The sequence below is a fragment of the Talaromyces amestolkiae genome (assembly GCF_001896365.1).
Source record: "Talaromyces amestolkiae strain CIB chromosome Unknown scaffold63.1, whole genome shotgun sequence".
Taxonomy (NCBI): Eukaryota; Fungi; Ascomycota; class Eurotiomycetes; order Eurotiales; family Trichocomaceae; genus Talaromyces; species Talaromyces amestolkiae.
The window spans coordinates 474-2,302 of record NW_024468099.1 but is presented as its reverse complement, the minus strand read 5'-3'; the positions used below and the strand labels follow the sequence as shown (position 1 = coordinate 2,302).

General features: G+C 50.2%; 1 protein-coding gene across 1 annotated transcript in view; it reads left to right on the top strand.

The window, feature by feature from the left end:
• Positions 1–882: 882 nt before the first annotated feature.
• Positions 883–1,829, top strand: part of BHQ10_010396 (uncharacterized protein) — a gene marked incomplete at both ends in the record, with an annotated part of 983 nt that continues 36 nt past the window's right edge. The window contains 2 exons of the mRNA XM_040873020.1: positions 883–1,334; positions 1,427–1,829. The exon at positions 1,427–1,829 is cut by the window's right edge and continues 36 nt beyond it. Coding sequence (XP_040738897.1) covers positions 883–1,334; positions 1,427–1,829 — 855 coding nt within the window. The remainder of the gene's footprint in view (positions 1,335–1,426) is intronic.

Here is a 1,829-nt window from a genome sequence, read left to right as displayed (position 1 = left end):
TCTAATAGAGTTTAAGATTCATTCGTATATTACTGCTAGAATCTTATTGTTWTATTTATAGATTAAATAGTCTTAGTATATCTATTTATAATATCTTTTATATTATTCAATATATTCTTTCTAAATGTATTAAAATTCTTCCTAATAGATTATTTTAGTAGATATATAATTACATAAATTATTTCCCTAATTTTATTTTATATTCTAGATTTCTATTTTAGTTATCTATATTATTTTATAGCTTTATTTAGCTTTATAGTTGTCTGTTTCTTGTGTAGTTATATATTAATATTATTTTTCTTTTCTATGCGCGTTCGCAATCTAATTAATTCTTTTATAGAGGTCTAGATGATCTCTTTGAAAACCGGCCGGAACACGAGTTTCGGCACTTTTTGAAAAACAGTCGTTTTTACACGTTTTAGAGGGCCTTTTAGGCTTCTCCGGAACACGAGTTTCGGCACTTTTTGAAAAACAGTCGTTTTTACACGTTTTAGAGGGCCCCCAAAGGCCCCTGGAGGCCCCATATCGACAGGGGGTGGATTGGGGGTCGTTGGTGGCCACCAACCCCCAACGCCAGGAAATCAGGCCCCAGAGGCCTCGCAGGCGTYAACCCAGCCATCTTTAGGCTGGTTACGCTCAGTCAAATCGATCCAGGGGTCTCTAGGCGTCGCCCAAGCGTTGCCACAAGCCCAGAGACCCCAACAGGCCTTCGAAACAGGCCCTGCAGACCAGCTGCTCTCAGGGCTTAGAGACACCATTAAGGCACCATTTGGGAGTGGAATAAGGGTCGCTAAGGCCCCTAGCAACGAATACAACCTCCGGAAGAGACCCCACGTCGGCTCCGGCGTGGAAAACGACACTCCGGGCATCTCAGGCCTGGTTATGGAGCACTGCAAGGACCTTATAGGGCCTATCCTACGAGAACGCGCAGGGCTTAAGACGACTATCAAGGATCAGGCAGCCCTTATAGAGTCCCTACGACTTAGGGTGGACCGCCTGGAACGTGTGGTGCAGGCCCTAGAGGCCTCGAAAATCGTTCCCCCCAGCGCACCTATATCCACGGAGGTTGGGACAAGCGACTCAGTGCCAAGGCCCGTTCCCAAATCTGGGCTAGCGCCTACCCAAAACGGGCAAGCACCCGTAGCTAGTGGCCTAGCACCTAGTTTGAATGGACCCCAGGACCCACCCCGGCATCAGACTCAAGAGAATCGACAGAAATCAACCTCACCGGCGCTAGTGAGCTCCCAGGTGAGGCCTGGAGCGCCAAAACTGGCCCCTAAACCCACTCAGGCACCCCCGGAGCCAGCACCTAGAAAGCAGGACCCGAGGGCAACGTACGCCCAACGAATAAGCGCTGGGGAATGGACTACCGTGCGATATAGCAAGCAACAAGCAACGCCTACAGCGACTAACGAGCCTAGGCCAGTCCCAACGAAGCAAGCGCTGGGGAATGGACTACYGTGCGATATAGCAAGCAACAAGCAACGCCTACAGCGACTAACGAGCCTAGGCCAGTCCCAACGAAGCCTACTAGCACCCGGAGCAAAGAGGAACGACGCCTAATCTTCCGGCGTGAGGAGCCTCTAGATACGCTTCATGGGGATACTCAGGATATCGTCTTAGGGCTCAACCGGGCGTTGAGCAACGTAGGCATGCCCAACTTTGTGAGAGCGGTTAACGCTGGATACGCTGCTTCAGGGCACCTCACGGTGCTCCTCCAAGAGGGCACGCCCAGCAACGTGCTCGTGCCTGCCTATAACGCTGCTTCAGGGCACCTCACGGTGCTCCTCCAAGAGGGCACGCCCAGCAACGTGCTCGTGCCTGCCTAT